Raw genomic sequence first — 18245 nt, 5'->3', positions numbered from 1 at the left:
GGCGTGCACCCGGGATGGACCGCTCCACCGCCCCCCCTTCCTACGCCACTGTACATAAGTATTGCCATACTGGGAAAGACCAAAGGTCCATCAAGCCCAGCATCCTGTTTCCAACAGTGGCCAATCCAGGTCACAAATACCTGGCAAGATCCCAAAAAAGTGCAAAACATTTTATACTGTTTATCCCAGAAATAGTGGAGTTTCCCCAAGTCCATTTAATAATGGTCTATGGACTTTTCCTTTAGGAAGCCGTCCAAACCTTTTTTAAACTCCGCTAAGCTAACCGCCTTTACCATATTCTCTGGCAACGGATTCCAGAGTGGCAGTGGAAACGTTTGTTTATGTTTATTCATCACTTGATATACCGCCCAGTTAGCAGACTTTCTGAGCAGCTTCCCATATTTGGTGCTTGTTTAATAAAGACTTTTGATCCACCTGCTTGATTGCTGGAGGTTTTTTTGGGCCAGCCCTATTTTAGCTTTGTTTTTTTGTGCGCGTCTTCTATAGATGATAGAATAGAATCATAGAATCATGACGGCAATTAAGGGCCAATGGCCCATCCGGTCTGCCCTTCCTCAATAACCACTAGCTCCTCCTTTTCCACGTGCCTGTCCCACGCTTTCTTAAATTCCGACACAGTCCTCGTCTCCATGACCTCCACCAGGAGGCCATTCCACGCATCCACCACCCTTTCTGTGAAGTAAGGTTTTCTTAGATTCTTCCTAAGCCTATTTTCTCTTAACGTCAACCTATGCCTTCTCATTCCAGAGTCTTCCTTCATTTGGAAAAGGCTCACCTCCTGTGTATTAGCGCCACTGAGGTATTTAAACATCTCTATCATATACCCTCTCTCCCGCCTCTCTTCCAGTGTATTTTTTTTTTATTTTTGTTACATTTGTACCCCGCGTTTTCCCACTCATGGCAGGCTCAATGCGGCTTACATGGGGCAATGGAGGGTTAAGTGACTTGCCCAGAGTCACACCAATGTGGCCGCGCAGGCTTCTGCTTCTGTGAGTCTGACGTCCTGCACATACGTGCAGGACGTCAGACTCACAGAAACAGAAGCCTGCGCAGCCTTCTACATGGAATGTTGCTAGTGGAATAGCAACATTCCATGTAGAATCTCCAATAGTAGCAACATTCCATGTAGAATCACCAATAGTATCTATTTTATGTTTGTTACATTTGTACCCTGCACTTTCCCACTCATGGAAGGCTCAATGCGGCTTACATGGGGCAATGGAGGGTTAAGTGACTTGCCCAGAGTCACAGCAATGTGGCCGCACAGGCTTCTGCTTCTGTGAGTCTGACGAGTCACAGAAGTCACAGAAACAGAAGCCTGCGCAGCCTTCTACATGGAATGTTGCTAGTGGAATAGCAACATTCCATGTAGAATCTCCAATAGTAGCAACATTCCATGTAGAATCTCCAATAGTATCTATTTTATGTTTGTTACATTTGTACCCTGCACTTTCCCACTCATGGAAGGCTCAATGCGGCTTACATGGGGCAATGGAGGGTTAAGTGACTTGCCCAGAGTCACAGCAATGTGGCCGCACAGGCTTCTGCTTCTGTGAGTCTGACGAGTCACAGAAGTCACAGAAACAGAAGCCTGCGCAGCCTTCTACATGGAATGTTGCTAGTGGAATAGCAACATTCCATGTAGAATCTCCAATAGTAGCAACATTCCATGTAGAATCTCCAATAGTATCTATTTTATGTTTGTTACATTTGTACCCTGCGCTTTCCCACTCATGGCAGGCTCAATGCGGCTTACATGGGGCAATGGAGGGTTAAGTGACTTGCCCAGAGTCACAAGGAGCTGCCTGTGCCTGAAGTGGGAATCGAACTCAGTTCCTCAGTTCCCCAGGACCAAAGTCCACCACCCTAACCACTAGGCCACTAAATGTTGAGGCCCATGAGCCTGTCCCCATATGTTTTATAACAGAGACCGTTTACCAATTTAATAGCCGCCCTCTGGACTGACTCCATCCTGTCTATATCTTTTAATAGGTGCGGTCTCCAGAATTGCATGCAGTACTCCAACTGGGGCCCCACCAGAGACTTATACAAGGGCACGATCACCTCTTTTTTCCTGCTGGTCATCCCTCTCCTTATGTACCCAAGCATCCTTCTGGCTTTGACCGTCACCTTTTCTACCTGCTTGGCCACCTTAAGGTCTTCAGACACAATCACCCCCAATGTCCTGTTCTTCTTTCGTACACAGAAGCACTTCACCCCCTATACTATTCCGTTCCCTTGGATTATTGTAACCCAAGTGCATGACCCTACATTTCTTAGCATTCAATCTTAGTTACCAATTTTCAGACCAGTCTTCAAGCTTCGCTAGATCCTTCCTCATGCCATCCACACCCTCCGGGGTGTACACCCTACTACAGAGTTTGGTATTATCCGCAAAGAGACAAACCTTACCAGACAGCCCTTCTACAATATCACTCACAAAGATGTTAAAAAGGGCCGGCCCAAGGTCCAATCCCTCTGGTACACCACATCTGTTTCTTCAGAGCAATTTCCGGAGGAGTAGCCTAGTGGTTAGTGCAGTGGACTTTGATCCTGGGGAACTGAGTTCAATTCCCACTGCAGCTCCTTGTGACTCTGGGCAAGTCACTTAACCCTCCATTGCCCCTGGTACAAAATAAGTACCTGAATATATGTAATCCGCTTTGAATGTAGTTACAAAAACCTCAGAAAGGCAGTATTTCAAGCCCATTTCCCTTTCCCTATTTGAGATTCTAGATGGAATGTTGCTACTATTGAGATTCTGTTGCTACTATTTGAGATTCTACATGGAATGTTGCTATTCCACTAGCAACATTCCATGTAGAATCCTGCCCTTGGAGATCAGCAACGTGGCTGCATTGCTGATCTGCAAGGGCAGGCTTCTACATGGAATGTTGCTAGTGGAGGAGTAGCCTAGTGGGCAGTGCAGCGGACTCTGATTCTGGGGAACTGAGTTCAATTCCCACTGCAGCTCCTTGTGACTCTGGGCAAGTCACTTAACCTTCCATTGCCCCTGGTACAAAATAAGTACCTGAATATATGTAAACCGCTTTGAATGTAGTTGCAAAAACCTCAGAAAGGTGGTATATCAAGTCCCATTTCCCTTTCCCTTTACCACTACTCTCTGTCTCCTCCCATTTAACCAGTTTTTAACCCAATCAGTCACTTTAGGTCTCATACCAAGGGCACTTAGTTTATTTATCAGTCGACTTGTGCGGAAACGTGTCAAATGCTTTGCTAAAATCCAAGTACCATCACATCTAGGGCCCCTCCCACTTCCAATCATTTGGTCACCAAGTCAAAGAAATCAATCGGATTCGTCTGACACGACCTGCCGCTAGTGAAGCCATGCTGCCTCGGGTCCTGCAGTCCATTCGATTCGAGAAACCTCACGATCCTCAGTAGGCACCTACTTTCCATTATAGAATAGGCTCATACTAGATGACCTCTGAGTGCCTAATTATAGGTACTCAGTTATGAAATTACCCCATGATAGGGGAAAATCTATAAATGTTGCCACTGAACCAGTATTCTATAATGGGTGTTCCAGGATCGGCGCCTTCATTGAATAGCGTAAAGCACCGGGATTCACGCTCAACTTTGGGCATGAGGAGTTAAACCAACTGAAATGAGGTGTAAATCCTGAATTCTATAACACCGCACATTTTAAGGGAATGCCCTGACCCCGCCCATTCCCCTCTCATGTCCACGCCTTCTTTGCAGATCCGCACAGAAAGACTTACGCACTATTCTATAAATAGGTGCATAAAAGTGTTTTCATGCGGATCTGCCGCTTCTGCCTCATTTCGGCGCCTTGCGTCTGTTTGAATGCTGTTTTGCACCATAAATTTTGCACAGCAGTAGCATCTAATATATAGAATTTCCCCCTATATGATTAAGTATATTTGTATCATATTGTTCCCTAATAATGGCAACATGACGGCTGCTTAATTATTATTCTTATACCATCATCGATTTACAATTGGTCATTTTCTATATTTACACCCTGTTTACTCTCCCTTTGATCAGATAGAATACTCATTTTTACAACCGGTTAGGAAAAAGTACCAGATGTAACCTTTCTAGGGAAATGTATCTGAGATTGGATGAACAAATTGGCATTAAAATTTGTTTTAAAGGTTACGATAGCAGGAAGGGTCCTTTCTCCCTTAAGTGGTTTATAGTAAGGAACTGAGAACACGGCTATTTCCAGTAGGGCAATTTAATGGTTTAAAGCTTCTCTCTCGGAATGCTATAAACAATTATCTCTAAATTATGTATGATTGTGTATATATTTTGTTTTATGTTTTTGTGCTGTTTTGAATTAATTTATTGTATTTTAATGTTTTTTTTGATTGTGAACTGCTTTGGATGAATCTTGGCAGCCAGTCTATAATTATTTTAAATATTATAAACAGAAACTGTAGGGGGAAGGGATGGGGGCTTCATAAAGGGGGGGTAAAATGACAAAAGGTTGATGACGATCTGACTTATGTGTGACTTCATTACATATGCTTTGGTATATATATGTTGATGTGTTCTGATTTGTTATCAATAAAAAATTGTTGAATCTTAAACAGAAACAGTATTTTGAAGAAATCGAGGGGTCCTTTTAAGGTGCGCTAGCATTTTTAGCGCGCGCTAAAAACAAGCATGCGCTAATTGTTAGAGTTGCCCATATATTTTAATGGGCGGCTCTAGTGTTTAGCATGCGCTAATGATTAACGCACACCTAAAACCGCTAGCGCGCCTTTGTCAAAGGACCCCCAAATATTTTGCACCTGTAAGAATGGCCAGAGGGTAAGCTGACTCTTCTCTTTACACACAGCAAACCACTTCTTCAGTACCGCAGTCAGACGGCGCGTATTACGAAGACAACTATGTTCCAATGAACCCAGGTTCTTCATCCCCATTTAACGCAGAGAAAATGAATGACAACACCCAAAACCACTATATCCCCATGAGCCCTGGGCCGCATCACTTTGACTTTCTGGGATTCTCCTCAGCTACCCTCCCAGCTCGAAAGGGAAGCACAGCTTCGCTGTGTCACAGACCCACACGGGTGAGCGAAATCCAGCCGCCTCCAGTCAACCGCAACCTCAAGCCAGACAGGAAAAGTAAGACAAATCGTTTATACCAAAAATATGATTCAGACATCAACATGAGATGTGTGATATGTCACTTTTGGCACATTTGTGTGTACTGCATGTATCTGAATGACGGTCGGCATCCAGCATCTTGTGGTTTGTAGTCTTGGGAAGTCTTGCCAGCTGGTTTTCAGTCTCAGACACAATGTGGAGAGAATGTGGTTTTCAATTTCAGATCCTTAGATGGAGCAGCAGTGTTTGATGTAAAACTTTCTAAGCCTGAATACTTTGGGACCCGTTTACCAAACAGTGGTAAAGAGAGGCCTTAGCACACCCTTACCGTGGGTCTTTCCTGTGTGCTAAGGCCATTTTTACTGTTGGGGTAAAATGGCTGATTTTCCTCTTTTTTGTATTAATAGACCCAGGCTAATTTTGCCGTTAGCGCGTATACTCTTACCGGCAGCAATTACGTAGGCAGTAAGGACTCATGCACTAAGGGGCCCTTTTACTAAAGGGTTGCTGCACGGCAACCCAGAACTACAGTTGGCCCAACGGAGCTGCCCTGAGCGTGTACCTCTTCTGGCGCTAAGAAAAATACCTTCATAATTTGTAGCGCGATGCTAACCCAGCAGTAAGCGGTGCTGCCCAGTTCCCAGCACGCTACCACGAGCCCTTACCGCCACCTGAATGGGTGGTGGTAAGTGCTCCCCCCCCCCCCCGCATGGCCCAACATGCGCCAAAATGGAGTTACCGCCTGGCTAAGGTAATTTCATTTTTGATGCGTGTCCGATAACGTTTCTCCCAAAAATATTTGGAAGCACTTATTGGACACGCGCCGTGGCATTTGACGCATGTAGATCATTAACGCCCGGTTACCGTGCGAGACTTTACTGCTAGGTCAATGGCTGGCGGTAAGGTCTCGGACCCAAAATGGATGTGCGGCAATTTTCATTTTGCCGCACGTCCATTTTCGGCAAAAATTTTAAAAAAGGCATTTTTTTTTACAGGTGCACTGAAAAATGATTCTGCGCACACCCAAAACACGCGTCCACACTACCGCAAGCCATTTTTTCAGCTCGCCTTTGTAAAACGTGTCCCTTTATTTGCCATTTTCTGCTAAGTTGGTCTTCTGTGATAGTCACCTCCTAATGGGTATTATTATTATTATTAGCATTTGTATAGCGCTACCAGACGCACGCAGCGCTGAACACCTGACACAGAGAGACAGTCCCTGCTCAATAGAGCTTACAATCTAAAATAATACAGACAAACATAGTCCCTTAATCCCCAGCAGCGCAGCCATGCAGAATCTGAAGTCATAATGCCAGAGACAGGTCCTGTCACTCATGACATTTTTACAAATTGAACATTTTTTGTTTTTGCATTTAATGACACAGGGACTGATAAGAAAGCTGCCATGGGTGGATGTGCACAGTTAACGTTATTTATTAGGATTTATTTACCGCCTTCTTGAAAGAATTCACTCAAGACAGTGTACAGTAAGAATAACTGGATGGACCGTTCAGGTCTTTATCTGCCGTCATTTACTATGTTACTATAAGCAATAGACAATGACAGCACTCGGTTTTCTCAGCCTGTGATGCAGGAAAGGACTGTGCATGGAAGCAAAACTGCATGTTAGACACTGCATGTTCAAACTTCTTCTACTAACCTATAAATATACTCACTCTGCTGCTCCCCAGTATCTCTCCACACTCGTCTTTCCCTTCACCCCTTCCTGTGCACTCCGCTCCATGGATAAATCCTTCTTATCTGTTCCCTTCTCCACTACTGCCAACTCCAGACTTCGTGCCTTCTGTCTTGCTGCACCCTACGCCTGGAATAAACTTCCTGAGCCCCTACGTCTTGCCCCATCCTTGGCCACCTTTAAATCTAGACTGAAAGCCCACCTCTTTAACATTGCTTTTGACTCGTAACCACTTGTAACCACTCGCCTCCACCTACCCTCCTCTCTTCCTTCCCGTTCACATTAATTGATTTGATTTGCTTACTTTATTTATTTTTTGTCTATTAGATTGTAAGCTCTTTGAGCAGGGACTGTTTTTCTTCTATGTTTGTGCAGCGCTGCGTATGCCTTGTATCGCTATAGAAATGCTAAATAGTAGTAGTAGTAGTCTCTTGTAATCAGAGGTGATATTGTGATGTCATAATGCCTCAGGCCACCAATAAGAGCCAACCTCATCAGTGATGTCACAATGGCTTGATTGTCCTATACTTGGCTCACTTTTATTACATAGCTCTTTGAGCAGGGACTGTCTTTCTTCTATGTTTGTGCAGTGCTGCGTACGCCTTGTAGCGCTATAGAAATGCTAAATAGTAGTAGTAGTAGTAGTAGGAACGCAGTATATTAAAATAAGTGGTAAGGAGGTTATTAGGCTTGCAGAAGGGACACATGGGTGTGATACAGATCAATAGAAGATGGCGCTACTGTTACAAAAAAGATAGGTGTCCTTTTTACTAAGTTGCGCTGAAAAATGGCCTGCGGTAGTGTAGGCGCGGGCAGAATCATTTTTCAGCACACCCGTAAAAAAAAGGCCTTTTATAAATTTTTGCCAAAAATGGACATGCAGCAAAATGAAAATTGCCGCCCTTCCATTTTGGGTCCGAGACCTTATTTGTTACATTTGTATCCCACATTTTCCCACCTATTTGTAGGCTCAATGTGACTTACATAGTACCAGAGAGGCATTACAGACTCCGGTGTAAACAAATACAAAGTGATGTTGTGGTAAGATCAAGTTCATGTGGCACAGCCACATTAGGGAATTGTACAACGGAAGAGTTGTGTTATGTCCATTACGTACTTTAGTTTCGTTGTGTTGCACCGACCTAGCGGTAAATTCTCACGCGGGGTAACCGGGCGGTAATGACCTACACATTCCAAGTGCCACTTGACATGCATCCGATACACGCAGCAGAAAATAAAAATTATTTTTCAGATGCGTGTATCAAACAAGCACCGAAAATGAAATTACCGCAAGAGCCACATGGTAGCTGTGCGGTAACTCCATTTTGGTGTGCGTTGGGTGCATGTAGATGGTTACGCAGCTTAGTAAAAGGGCCCCATAGAGACTAGAGCTCTGATGATTACTGCCCGGTTAACGCCGCACGTTGGAAAATACAAAATATTTTCCGACACGCGTAAAAAATGGAATTACCACCTGGGCCACGCTGTAGATGGGCGATAGTTCCAAACTGGTACACGTTGGACGCATGTAGGCGCCTACACGGCTTAGTAAAAGGGCCCCTAAGTTTCTGGCACAGCTTTAATTGGGTCTCCTGTTTGCTGTTGTACAACATATCACAGATGTGATTCATATGGCTCTAGAGACATGAACAATCATTACTACTGTAGTGCAGAATCTGATGACCAAAGAAGCAGCACTGGAGGACTTGGCTTAGCTTCCCTTTTCACCATTGGAACACTGGGTCTTAGAATTATCACCAGCAGGTGGCACTGAAGGACAAAATGATGATCAGCCAATATAAACATAGTTTGCTTGAATTGTGGGTATCATGTCAGTGCAATACTGGTCCTGGAAACTATCTTGGCTTCTTTGCAGGCAGCAATCCCTGCTATTGGACCGTCATAAGAATTTTCTGAAGGTGATGTAAGTTAGTTTTCAAGACCACACACCTTTTTCTAATGTGTCCTATCTGAAGAAGAGATCTCTGTAGCCTCAGACTTGTCTTTGTTCCAGTTTCATGTTGGTCCAGCTCAACATGTCACAGCCTGCAAAGAAGCCAAATGTCATGGAAGATGTACACAAGCAAAAACGTCTCTTTGATTGTCATCCACTGTTCAAACATCTGTCTTTCTACTACAGGTAAACCAACACCTTTAGACCTGAGAAACACCACAGTGATTGATGAACTTCCCTTCAGATCACCAGTCACTAGGTCCTGGTCCAGGCCAGCGTAAGTACAACTTTAAGATTCATTCATTCATTAATTCATACACACCCGAAGCTCTTGATTTTAGGAGGAAAGCTCCATTACGTTTTGCAGGTTTCTTAATCAGGGTGGAGCCACTGGCCCTGCCACCAGATGAACTAGGCATCTGCCTAGGATTGCAAAATTTGGGGGGAGGGAGTGGGGCAGCTTTGGCACAGCAGATGAGCATCACTTTAATGTTAAACATGTCCCACTGCCTCTGATAGGAAGCCTGCATCGGAGAGGGTGGAATAGGCTAGTTTTAAATGTCAGCATGTGCTCAAGGCCCTGTGTCAAACTGACTTTCACTTTGATGCAACCTCAACCTTGAGTCCGGTGCGTGTTTCTGAGCCTGCAAAGAGGTGGGAAAATGTGGGATACAAATAAATGTTAAGCTGTATAAATCTGAAATGGAAAGCTGAGTAAGAACATTTGGAGTAGATTTTCACTTAGGCCAGGAGCACCAGCTATTCATAGTCAGTCTTTAGCCACAGCATTTTCTGGCTCACAATCTAAGCTTGTACCTGAGGCAATGGAGGGTTAAGTGACTTGCCCAAGATCACAAGGAGCAGCAGAGGGATTTGAACCAGCTACCTCTAGAGGTCAAGAGCAGTGCTCTAACCACTAGGCCATTCCTCCACGGGTTAGAGCACTGTTTTTCAACCAGTGTGCCATGGCTGCTCCCCAGCTGTACTGCAGAAGTTGGGCCAGCTTAATTTGTGCCACAATAGAGTAAGTTTTTTTGTCTCTAGCAGTCAGTGGCAGGAAGAATTGATTCATACAGCCTGGTTGCGCCAACCCCGGAGACAAGACAAGAGGAGATGCCTGGTCGCCAGCTGGAGAGGGGACAGTAGGGAAGAGGGAGAAATGCTGGACTATTTTTGTGGGTATAGGGAAAGAGAAGGTAAATGCTGGACTATTTGTGACAGTGTGGGTGGGGGGAAGAGAAGGTAAAATGCTAGACTATGTGTGGAGGTGGGAGGGGAAAAAAAGGGCAAATGCTGGACTATGTGTGGAGGTGCAGATGGGAGTGGGAGGGGAAGAAGGCAAAATGCTGGACCATGTGGGGGGGGGGGGGTGCCTTGGCAATTTTAGCTCCGTTTAAGTGTGCCATGAGACGAAAAAGCTTGAAAATGTCTGGATTGGAGTGGAGGAGTGGTTGGGGTGGTGGACTTTGGTCCTGAGGAACTGAGTTTGATTCCCACTTCAGGCACAGGCAGCTCCTTGTGACTCTGGGCAAGTCACTTAACCCTCCTTTGCCCCTTGTAAGCTGCATTGAGCCTGCCATGAGTGGGAAAGTGCAGGGTACAAATGTAACAAAAATAAAATAGCTACTATTGGAGATTCTAGTTACTCAAGTAGCATGTGTAAATTGGCTGCACACAATTTAATGCATGCTACTCGCTGTGCCTTACATAGAATCCAGGGGATTATGTACCCATGCTTATAACACACAGATGTCTAGCTTGCACAAATTGAGTGTCTATGTGAAAATTAAACTTGTATAACATGCATATAACACATGCTATACTCTGGGCAAGTCACTTAACCCTCCATGGCCGCTGGTACAAAAATAAGTACCTGAATATATGTAAACCGCTTTGAATGTAGTTGCAAAAACCTCAGAAAGGCAGTATATCAAGTCCCATTTCCCTTTTTGAGATTCCACACGGAATGTTGAGATTCTATATGGAATGTTGCTACTATTGAGATTCTGTTGCTACTATTTGAGATTCTACATGGAATGTTGCTATTCCACTAGCAACATTCCATGTAGAAGGCTGCGCAGGCTTCTGTTTCTGTGAGTCTGACGTCCTGCACATGTGTGCAGGATGTCAGACTCACAGAAACAGAAGCCTGTATGGCTGCATTGCTGATGTGCAAGGACAGGCTTCTACAGGGAATGTTGCTAGTGGAGGAGTAGCCTAGTGGTTAGTGCAGTGGACTTTGATCCTGGGGAACTGGGTTTGATTCCCACTGCAGCAACTTGTGACTCTGGGCAAGTCACTTAACCCTCCATTGCCCCTGGTACAAAATAAGTACCTGAATATATGTAAACTGCTTTGAATGTAGTTGCAAAAACCTCAGAAAGGCGGTACATCATTTCCCTTTCCCTATACTAGTTTATTTTTCTAAAGCATGCTAATTGCAAAATTAATGCACTTGTTTTTAAGGGCTTTTCTTTTTAGGTTATTGCAGGCATTATTAGCACACAAAACCTGCAAAAAGCTGAAAGGAAAAGGTCTTATAAACAAGTGCATTAATTTTGCAATTAGCGTGGCTTAGTAAAAATATATCGGTGTAGTGTGCTCCTGTATATAGTGCACCAGGAGTAGTAGGCATGGTTTGTAGAAATGCATATTGTATGTGTGAAAATACTGTAACTTCCTTCTAACTCGGTGAAAAAATATTCTAGTTTCCCTTAATTTGCAAACTGCATCTGGTAACAGAACCAGCACTGTCGCCTTTTGATTTCATCAAACAGACGAAGCAGAACACCAGATGGTAGAAATAAAGAAGTGTTATTAATCAAAATGCCTGACATGATCACGTTTCACCTTCATATAGGTCAAGGGCAAACTGCCATTCAGACATATAAATTAAGTTAAAACCAATCTAATAAATAACACACACAAAAAACATAAATCATTTAAATCAATAAATAATTATATAAAATTAAAATCAATAAATAATCCACATCATAAACTTTCCACATACAAATTGGTAATGATAAAATTGTAAAAAAGTGAATAAAACACAAACAAATATATAAAAGGAACCAACATTCAAAGGACTGTAAAAGGTACAAAAACTATGTAATATGGTCAAGTGTACATATAATTTCTAAAGTGATAGACTGGATGGACCGTGCAGGTCTTTTTCTGCCGTCATCTACTATGTTATTATGTGATTGGTAAATGATCGAGCACTTGCAGATCGTCGCCTCTCTGTGATTCTGCTACCTTTTGATTTCAGTCACACGCTGACCTCCAGCTCTTCTCAGTACTGTCGGCCAGTCTCTACACAAAGTATCACCAGCACCAGCTCAGGGGACAGTGAGGAGAATTATGTAGCGATGGTAAGTTGTACGGACAAGTCATATTGGGGAATGTGTCTTCCCTCTGATTAAAATGTGCATGGAAGATGGTTGGTAGATGATGAAGCGAACTAGAACAGGCCTTCTCAGACCCTTCCTTTTGATCCTGCACGGATAGGTCTAGGGTGACTGCTTAATTTGGTAGTTTCATGGGACTAAATAAATCAATTTAACACATGTTAATTATTTAAATGAAGGGGACAGTTGAACAACTCTTTGGAACTTTTTCGATACAGCATGAAAAAAATTAAATAGCTAGCCTATATGAAGTGTTATCCTTCTCATTATCATGTAGATATGAGAAAATTAACAAAGGAGGGAGGTATTAGGATTTATTTACTGCCTCAATGATGAAATTCTCCAAAGGCGGTGTACAGCAATTATAAGCTGGATATAGTCAATAGCTGATTACAACAGTACAAATACTCAAAAAATAAAAAAAACCCAGTATGCATTATGGCATAGTATGCTATGCACAGTTCCCAAAATTCTAGAAATGGCACCTTAAGTTATGTGTGCTAATTTGGCCGTATGGCCAAATTGCGCACACACCTTAATTGATTAACAAGCCAATCAATCAGTGCTATTAATTGGTACTTAACCAATTAGCAGCACTAATTGGGTTTAATTAGAATGAAAGCACACACTATTCTAGGCACATTGTATAACGCGGCGCATGTAAATTCTAATGCGTGCAGCCAAAAAGGGAGAGTGGCCATGGGCATTTCAAAAAAGTATGCACTCTACTATGGAATACACCCGAACTGCACCTAACTTAGGCGCAGGTATTTAGGCCTGGTTTTAGGTGACCTGAACGGGTGTGCCTAAATTTTAGTGCCAAGAACGGTGCGTGAGCATATTCTATAAACTACGCCTAACTTTAGGGCGCCCCACTGCTCTGCTGGAATGTCTGTGTGGCCAGTCTACTAAGAATGCTAGCCACCCTGAAGTCCCAATGGCTTGTTTTTGTCATGTTTCTCTTGGATAAGTACATAAGTAATGCCACACTGGGAAAAGACCAAGGGTCCATCGAGCCCAGCATCCTGTCCACGACAGCAGCCAATCCAGGCCAAGGGCACCTGGCAAGCTTCCCAAATGTACAAACATTCTATACATGTTATTCCCGGAATTGTGGATTTTTCCCAAGTCCATTTAGTAGCGGTTTATGGACATGTCCTTTAGGAAACCGTCTAACCCCTTTTTAAACTCTGCCAAGCTAACCGCCTTCACCACGTTCTCCGGCAACAAATTCCAGAGATTAATTACGCGTTGGGTGAAGAAACATTTTCTCCAATTTGTTTTAAATTTACTACACTGTATTTTCATCGCATGCCCCCTAGTCCTAGTATTTTTGGAAAGCGTGAACAGACTCTTCACATCCACTTGTTCCACTCCACTCATTATTTTATTTACCTCTATCATGTTTTTCTTTTCGACAATGATCACAAAAGTAAAACGCACCGAGTACAAAACATCTACAAAACGTCTAGGAAATGGTTCAAAAATTGCTATGTCCGTCGCTTGATTTTTGGACGTTCTCGGCAAAATGTCCAAAATCGGATGTAGACGTCACATCGAAAATGTCCTTCTTTTTGTAGCTGGTACCCCAAGTCCTACATGCTCAGTATTACGTAACATGGCTGTTGTTTGTTTTGACTTGTCCTCAAAACTGGATTTGCTTTTTCTGTGTGTTCTTTATTGCTTGTATTTTTCCACCCACCAGCAAAATCCAGTGTCGGCTTCTCCGGGTGCAAGTGGTACCAACAGCCCCACCCCAAAGAAGAGCAGTGGCAGTGTAGACTACCTTGCTTTGGATTTCCAGCCCAGTTCTCCTGGTCCTCATCGAAAGGTAATCGCCAGAGTTACTTAAATTATAATTATGGTATTTTTCTCATCCTAGGGTTGGAGGAGGGTTAGGGAACTAAACCACCAGGTGCAACAGTCCGCCGGCAAAAGCTGGGAAGAAGAATGCGATTCAGTGATTTTGGCAATTAGCACCTAAGAGACAGGAGCATTTCTTCCTCAGAATTCTTTTCAGATGTATAATTTAGTTAAACAGAACACTGTGTTTAATCCTGAGCAATTAGATTAGTGCAGAGAAGCCTAGGTGTACAGCTTTCCCCAGAATGCTTCTTTACTTTTTTTTTTTTTGCTTAAAGGCCACTAAAAAAGGACTGTCCTACTACTACTTATCATTTTTATAGCGCTACTAGACGTACGCAGCGCTGTACACTGGACATGAAGAGACAGTCCCTGCTCCACAGAGCTTACAATTTAATCAAGACAGACAAACAGGACAAATAAGGGATGACAAAGAGTAGCAAGATTCTGTGCAGAATCCCAAAGAGTAGCAAGATTCCGGAATCCCAAAGACTACTACTACTATTCCTTATCATTTCTGTAGCGCTACTAGACCTACACAGCGCTGTACACTGGACATGAAGAGACAGTCCCTGCTCCACTGAGCTTACAATCTAATTAGGACAGACAAACAGGACAAATAAGGGATAAGGATAAAGAGTAGCAAGATTCCGGAATCCCAAAGACTACTACTACTATTTCTTATCATTTCTGTAGCGCTACGAGACATACGTAGCGCTGTAAACTGGACATAAAGAGACAGTCCCTGCTCCACAGAGCTTACAATCTAATCAGGACAGACAAATAGGACAAATAAGGGATGACAAAGAGTAGCAAGATTCTGTGCAGAATCCCAAAGAGTAGCAAGATTCCGGAATCCCAAAGACTACTACTACTATTCCTTATCATTTCTGTAGCGCTACTAGACCTACACAGCGCTGTACACTGGACATGAAGAGACAGTCCCTACTCCACTGAGCTTACAATCTAATTAGGACAGACAAACAGGACAAATAAGGGAAAAGGACAAAGAGCAGCAAGATTCCGGAATCCCAATGTAGCAAGATTCAGTGCAGAATCCCAAAGAGCAGCAAGATTCCGGAATCCCAAAGACTGCTACTACTTATCATTTCTATAGCGCTACTAGACGTATGCAGCGTTGTACACTTGAACATGAAGAGACAGTCCCTGCTCGACAGAGCTTACAATCTAATTAGGACAGACAAACAGGACAAATAAGGGATAAGGACAAAGAGTAGCAAGATTCCGGAATCCCAAAGAGTAGCAAGATTCTGTGCGAAATCCCACATAGTAGCAAGATTCCGGAATCCCAAAGACTACTACTATTATTTGTCATTTCTAAAGTGCTACTACTAGACATACGCAGCGCTGTACACTGGACATAAAGAGACAGTCCCTGCTCCACAGAGCTTACAATCTAATTAGGAGGACAGACAAACAGGACAAATAAGGGAATTACTAAGGTGGGAATGATAAACTGTGGGTCCTGAACAAGTGAGTAAGTGAATCCTATGGCTCAATGGCAGGAGACCTGGAATTTGTGCCTAAATCTGGGTTTTGCTACTCAGGCTGGCTCAGGCTGGAAATGTGAGAAAGGCAGTGTTCACTGAGAAAGCAGGGAGGGAGGGGGAGAAGAGGAAACACTTGCATAATAGGAGCATCTAGTGGCAGGACTCAGGGTGCCTGCATATTAAATTATAGGGAGCAGCAGTTGTGTGACCCCAGCAAGGACTTTCTCCCCTTTCAGTCCAGACACTGTAGTAAGAGGGTTAAAAATGGGGAGAGGAAAGAGCCACATGCCAGGGAGTTATAGATAACCAAAGCAAAAAAAAAAAAAAAAAAGGGAAATAGCTTCCGTAAGCAAACAATCGTTCAAAAACAAAAGAGTGGAAGACCCTTGGACAAAGTCCAAGATTAAAAAGTCTGTTTATTGTTAAAACACAATGAAGATATTCTCTCAATACTATCTTCACATGCAGTATACAGGATGCACATGACAAGAAATCCCAAGACAGACCATGTTTCAGCACGTGTGCCTTCATCAGAGGGGACCTGTGAAAGTGATGCGTGTCATACAACTACAAACTGCACCCCGGGATTCTATATATTGTGCTGAGATTACTGCGTAGAAATGTGCATAAATTAATTAGTTAACAAGCTAGTCAGCGCTGATTATTGGATGTTAACAAGCGATTATCAGCACTAATTGGCATTAATTAGAATTTACGCGCACTACTTGCTAAGCGTGTTCTGTAACAGTAACGTGGTGTGCGTAAATTCTAAGTCGCATAGTTGAAACGTTGGGTGTGTTACGGGCATGGAACGGGTGAGTCATGGGCATTTCTAAATTCTATGCGTGTTGTTGCAGAATACACCCTCTCCACACCTAATTTAGGTGTCAGGATGTACACCAGGTTTTGCGTGGCGTAATTGAGTGCGATCTGCGCATAACATAGTTGTGTGGACCAGCACTTGGCGTATTCTATAAAATATGCCTAAATTAAAACATACTTTATAGAATACGCTTTGATTTCCGCACGGAAATCTCAGCGTGATATATAGAATCTAGTCTTAAATGTGCAAATCTCAATCTCTCAGAAGCAAGTGGTACATCTTCAACATGCACCACACTGCTACTTTAATAGATAGTTCCAACTGGAGCCCTGTTTCACGATCCAAATTTACTGTTTCAGGGAAGGACTTGAAACACATCACCAACGTCACAGGCTCATAAAAATGGTCATGATGGTGCATGTTGAAGATGAGAAGTTGGGGGGGGGGGGGGAGGTTGTCTTTTACCTGGAGTATTTAGAGACTGAACTTGTGACTCTGGGCAAGTCACTTAACCCTCCATTGCCCCATGTAAGCCGCATTGAGCCTGCCATGAGTGGGAAAGCGCGGGGTACAAATGTAACAAAAATAAAATAGATACTATTGGAGATTCTGCATGGAATGTTGCTACTATTGGAGATTCTACATGGAATGTTGCTATTCCACTAGCAACATTCCATGTAGAAGGCTGCGCAGGCTTCTATTTCTGTGAGTACGTGCAGGACGTCAGACTCACAGAAGCAGAAGCCTGCGCGGCCACATTGGTGTGACTCTGGGCAAGTCACTTAACCCTCCATTGCCCCATGTAAGCCGCATTGAGCCTGCCATGAGTGGGAAAGCACAGAGTACAAATGTAACAAAAATAAAATAGATACTATTGGAGATTCTACATGGAATGTTGCTATTCCACTAGCAACATTCCATGTAGAAGGCTGCACAGGCTTCTGTTTCTGTGAGTCTGACGTCCTGCACGTACGTGCAGGACGTCAGACTCACAGAAGAAGAAGCCTGCGTGGCCACATTGGTGTGACTCTGGGCAAGTCACTAAACCCTCCATTGCCCCATGTAAGCCACATTGAGCCTGCCATGAGTGAGAAAGCACAGGGTACAAATGTAACAAAAATAAAATAGATACTATTGGAGATTCTACATGGAATGTTGCTATTCCACTAGCAACATTCCATGTAGAAGGCTGCGCAGGTTTCTGTTTCTGTGAGTCTGACGTCCTGCACGTATGTGCAGGACGTCAGACTCACAGAAGCAGAAGCCTGCGCGGCCACATTGGTGTGACTCTGGGCAAGTCACTTAACCCTCCATTGCCCCATGTAAGCCGCATTGAGCCTGCCATGAGTGGGAAAGCACAGAGTACAAATGTAACAAAAATAAAATAGATACTATTGGAGATTCTACATGGAATGTTGCTATTCCACTAGCAACATTCCATGTAGAAGGCTGCACAGGCTTCTGTTTCTGTGAGTCTGACGTCCTGCACGTACGTGCAGGACGTCAGACTCACAGAAGAAGAAGCCTGCGTGGCCACATTGGTGTGACTCTGGGCAAGTCACTAAACCCTCCATTGCCCCATGTAAGCCACATTGAGCCTGCCATGAGTGAGAAAGCACAGGGTACAAATGTAACAAAAATAAAATAGATACTATTGGAGATTCTACATGGAATGTTGCTATTCCACTAGCAACATTCCATGTAGAAGGCTGCGCAGGTTTCTGTTTCTGTGAGTCTGACGTCCTGCACGTATGTGCAGGACGTCAGACTCACAGAAGCAGAAGCCTGCGCGGCCACATTGGTGTGACTCTGGGCAAGTCACTTAACCCTCCATTGCCCCATGTAAGCCGCATTGAGCCTGCCATGAGTGG

The 18245-nt window shown here is 43.6% G+C and overlaps 1 protein-coding gene across 1 annotated transcript in view; it reads left to right on the top strand.

Moving 5' to 3' along the window:
- The window catches only part of GAB2 (GRB2 associated binding protein 2), a 258715-nt gene that overhangs the window by 235718 nt on the left and 4752 nt on the right, over positions 1–18245 (top strand). The window contains exons 6-9 of the mRNA XM_030200086.1: positions 4850–5138; positions 8957–9047; positions 12039–12141; positions 13883–14008. Of these exons, the coding sequence (XP_030055946.1) occupies positions 4850–5138; positions 8957–9047; positions 12039–12141; positions 13883–14008 (609 nt within the window). The remainder of the gene's footprint in view (positions 1–4849; positions 5139–8956; positions 9048–12038; positions 12142–13882; positions 14009–18245) is intronic.

The sequence above is a fragment of the Microcaecilia unicolor genome, chromosome 4 (genome assembly GCF_901765095.1).
Source record: "Microcaecilia unicolor chromosome 4, aMicUni1.1, whole genome shotgun sequence".
Taxonomy (NCBI): Eukaryota; Metazoa; Chordata; class Amphibia; order Gymnophiona; family Siphonopidae; genus Microcaecilia; species Microcaecilia unicolor.
Note: the sequence above shows the minus strand (reverse complement) of the source record. Positions and strands in the feature narration are given on the sequence as shown.